The 4,121-nt window shown below is 42.6% G+C and overlaps 1 protein-coding gene across 3 annotated transcripts in view; it reads left to right on the plus strand.

Annotated features, from left to right (window-relative positions):
* Positions 1 to 2,403, plus strand: part of XRRA1 (X-ray radiation resistance associated 1) — a 41,946-nt gene extending 39,543 nt beyond the window's left edge. For all 3 annotated transcript variants that reach the window (XM_061629114.1, XM_061629115.1, XM_061629116.1), the window contains one exon: positions 914 to 2,403. In XM_061629114.1, coding sequence (XP_061485098.1) covers positions 914 to 1,227 — 314 coding nt within the window. In that variant the 3' untranslated portion in view covers positions 1,228 to 2,403. The remainder of the gene's footprint in view (positions 1 to 913) is intronic.
* Positions 2,404 to 4,121: the final 1,718 nt, after the last annotated feature.

Here is a 4,121-nt window from a genome sequence, read left to right on the forward strand (position 1 = left end):
TATGATAGAAGCAGGAAAAATGCACTAAAAGAGAGGGCAAAACAGCAGCTCATTAGGATTCCAGGGATTCCTTCTGCTTGGTGTCCAGTCAATTCAATTTTTAATCACAGCTCTGACTTCACTCACTGGCTAAATACACTGACTGGCAGAAGCAGCCTGGCTGGCTCATTTCCCATAAATCGCTTAGAAGGATACTGCACACTTTGCTCCATAACTTTCTTTCTAGGAGGGTTACAGACTTCATTTTTTGAAAAAAATGAAACCTCAGATACTGGGCTACCTGCTGGGAGCCACTAAAGGCTTCTGTGGGTGCCATGACACCCATGGGCAATGGGTTGGCAACCCCTGCTTTATATAATTTACAGAAAGAAAAAGAATTTATACCATAAAATCTTCCTCACCAGAAGTAGCATGGCACTGAGACTCTAGAATCTGAGAATCCATCAGTGTCATTTTACAGAGTTGAGAATCTAGGCTTCTGGTATGTTACGTACTGAGAGAATACAACTTGTAATTTTTTTAATTTTTAAAATTAGAAGTAACATTAGCTGTACCACTAATCAGGACTGTGTGTATTCCACAAGCCCCAGGATCATACTTCATAAACACAAATGTTCTGTTTCAAAAGTCTCTGGGCCTCTTTTGTGGATACAAGGCTTATGTCCACTCAGCTACTTTTGAAACAGTGTCCGTCTTCCATCTAACTCTCTTGCCCCTCTCCCACAGGAGGGAGAAGCAGGATAGATTATGCAATTACAATAGAAAATAGATTTGCGCAAGTTGCACAACCAGGCCACAGAGTTTGGCTTTGCTGGGTGCAGAATGGCATGGTGTAGAATTCACACAGCCATGTTAATCTGACTTGGGTATTTCTGAGGAAGGACAGGCAAGGTGACCATTCTCTTCTTTGTAGTGTGCATCCTGCGGCAGAAGAAGGACAACTGGCGTGAATATCGAGAGGCCTTAGCGCTGCTGCAGGAATTCCGAAAGGAGTACAGAGCCGCAGTGGCCACCTGCAATGTGGAGACCGAGGCCAAGCAAATGAGCAAGAAGCATGTCAGCACAGAGAAAATTAGCCAAAGCGTGTTGCTCAGGAATCCTCCTGAGGTCAAGATGGGTGGGAAGCAGCTAGAAGCATCTTCCGTCACCGAAGAGAACAAACTTTCTTCCATCCTATCCAAAAAAGACTCCACCTCAAACAGGAGAGCTGAAGAACTGCCTATTTAACAAGACAGAGTTATTTAACTGTAGTCTTTGAAGAGCCCCTTGTTCTAGGAGACTATTATTGCATGAGTAACTAGAAGCCATAGGAACAGAAATTACCTGCTTACGAAACCCTCTGCAAAGCACAGGATGTTGACCTGCTCAGAGTTACAGGTTAAGAGTAGTTTAGCTCCACTTCAGGGCAGAAGTTCAAAAGCGCCACAGAGGACTGATGAAAACCGTAAGTGCCCTTCAAAAGGAAGTTTCGTGATGCAATTCAAATCATGTGCCTTGAGTCCATGCAACAACTGCAAAACAGTGAAATAAATAACTGTACCAGTGGTGGGCCTCTAGTTTTATCAAACCATTAGTGCCCAAGGAAGCCCGTTTGACAATCATTCAGATGCAAGAACCTCAGTAGCTTCTATTGGAGGAAAAAACCATGCTGAGAAATTATCAGGGCCCTTCAGAAAGCCTTCCGTAGAAGCAACTACAGGCACACCAGAGTTTCACTCTTGCAGGTCATCATATTTCAATGCTTTATTGTAGGATAAAGGTGATCCCTATTGCCCTTATGGTTCGCTATGTTGTCACACTTCCCTTCAGGTAACCTCAAATCAGGGAAGTAAGACAAAGGTTGTCTCAGAGCAACTCTTCCTTAAAGACAACTTTCATTTTGCAGTTTAAAACTACCCACCCACCCCCGATTTCATGATTCATAGACCTTCCTCCCCTTCTTTCATTTTTCCTTAGGTGGCAGCTCTAGAAAACTAAAGTAATTAAATATTTAATCCTTAAGATCGCTGTGCAGTTAATATTCTGGTTTATGTACCTGATGTTCCTTCATAATCCGTTTTTTGAACTCCAGACAACATTTGCACTTGTAGCTTTTCGGATCACCATCAACTAAGTTACTTGGTAGCAATTCAGGGTTTGAACCTTGCAGGTTGACTTAGCTTTTGTTTCACCTAAGTTAACACAACATTCTGGCTTAAGATCCCCCAAGATGGAAGTTGCTCAAGATTAGTTAAGGCTTCTCTTTCACTCCATTGCCCATCTAGGAGAAAGCAACCAAATAACTACTAGTGTGCAGTGAATCTAATAGGCTGTGTAAGATGATCTCTCAGGAGCCCCTCTGTGCTAGGAGGACTGAAGAGGAAGTTCTGACACAATTTTGGTGGAGATTAAAAGTGCACCATTTCAACGCCAACAAGATGAATTGACCTGTGTTCATTGTTTATTTTAATGGAAAAGCTCAGATATGGTTTTAACTTTAGATAATACCTTTTAAGTATCTAAGCTGGGAATCTTGTTGGACTCCATCTCCTATCAATCCCAGCTAGGTTGGCTGATGTTCAGAGATAATGGGAGTTGGAGTCCAATTTCCGGAGGGCACCAGGTTCCCCCTTTATCCCTTTTCCTGCAACAGGCTGCATTTATGGTCCTCCTGTAAAACTTAACAGCTCTTCTGTGAAACAGGGATAGTGCATTTGGAGACAAAATTTGGTAGAGATAAAACTTAATTTTCCGTAATTCCTATCAGAGAAGGGAGGCAAGCTGTCTTTTCAGTTGCAGTTCTATAATTTGAGCTGTCGTCCATGTTCTGTCACTGACAGTGTTGGGTGACAACTGAAGCTACCTTCAAAGGATTTATATCGAGAGGCAGGACAGAAATAATAATGAAAGCAGCACTGCAGAGAGGAGAAAGGCCATCTGACGTCGCATGCTGGGATATATTTGAGGACTTGGGGAAGACTTGCCATATTATTTATTTATTTATTTCATTTATACCCCACCGTTCTTTTCATCATAGAAACCCAAGGCGGCTTACATATGGTTCCCAGGCGGTTTCCCATCCAAGCACTGACCAGACCTGACCCTGCTTAGCTTCAGCAGGGTGCTGGCCTCGTGTGCCTTCAGACCACAGCCTGGGACCATAGCCATACTTGATAGCTGGAAGGAAAGTTCCACTCCTTTCCAATCTCCCTCCAATTCACTAGCTCCAGCAGAATCACTTTGCTTCCTTGCATAGTCCGCTCCATTTTTTTCTCTCCAGCTGCAACGCTTGACTTTCACACCTGTATGTGAATGCCTGCCATTCATTCTGGGAGCGAGTTGGAAGCAAAGGACATGCGCCCCAACTGGTCTCCTTTGTGATTCCCCCTCTCTGGAGCGTGAAGCAAGTTATCCCATCACAGACTGAAATCTATTTAACGTTGGTTCCACAAAACTCTTTTGAGATTTTTTTGAGACCTAAGTCGGCCCCCATCAGTAAATGTCTACCCTAAGTACCTTCTTCGTACACTACAGTGGGACAAAGTATTTATACACAGACTACTGAATATGCATCTGAATAGCTCCTGGTAAATTCTAGGGAACTTACAATTATTATTATTATTAGTAGATATTTATTACAAGTAGATGGAAAAAAGCATCTCTAAAGAACTGTGCTAAGACCCTCCCCTTCCTATTGATATGATCCCTACAGTAAATTGTTTTACCGCCTTGTTTGCTGCCCTGGGTTCCTTCTGGGAGGAAGGGTGGGATATAAATCAAATAATAAATAAATTAAGCTTTGATCCTTGTCAGGATGGCAATTTAGCTGAGGCAAGGATAAAGTGGGTTATGGCTAGTTAGGAAACTGATCCACTCTTACAGCCATTTCTTGGTCATCTCAACTGTATTATTTTTAGTACAGGGGCCTGTCAAACAGGAAGACTTGTGAAATAAAGCAATTTTGTAGAATCTGTATACGGGCTGGGTTAAAAGATGTCCACTTTCATGGTCTACAAGTCTTTAACTGTTTAGCGGTTTAATAGCAGATCTCTGCCCCCTACCCCGAAAATAATTTTTTGAGAACTCGCTGAGAGATACTCATGTCCACAAAGCCTTGGCCGACAAAGACACACACAAGTTAG

Source organism: Rhineura floridana, chromosome 5 (genome assembly GCF_030035675.1).
Source record: "Rhineura floridana isolate rRhiFlo1 chromosome 5, rRhiFlo1.hap2, whole genome shotgun sequence".
In the NCBI taxonomy this organism is placed as follows: Eukaryota; Metazoa; Chordata; class Lepidosauria; order Squamata; family Rhineuridae; genus Rhineura; species Rhineura floridana.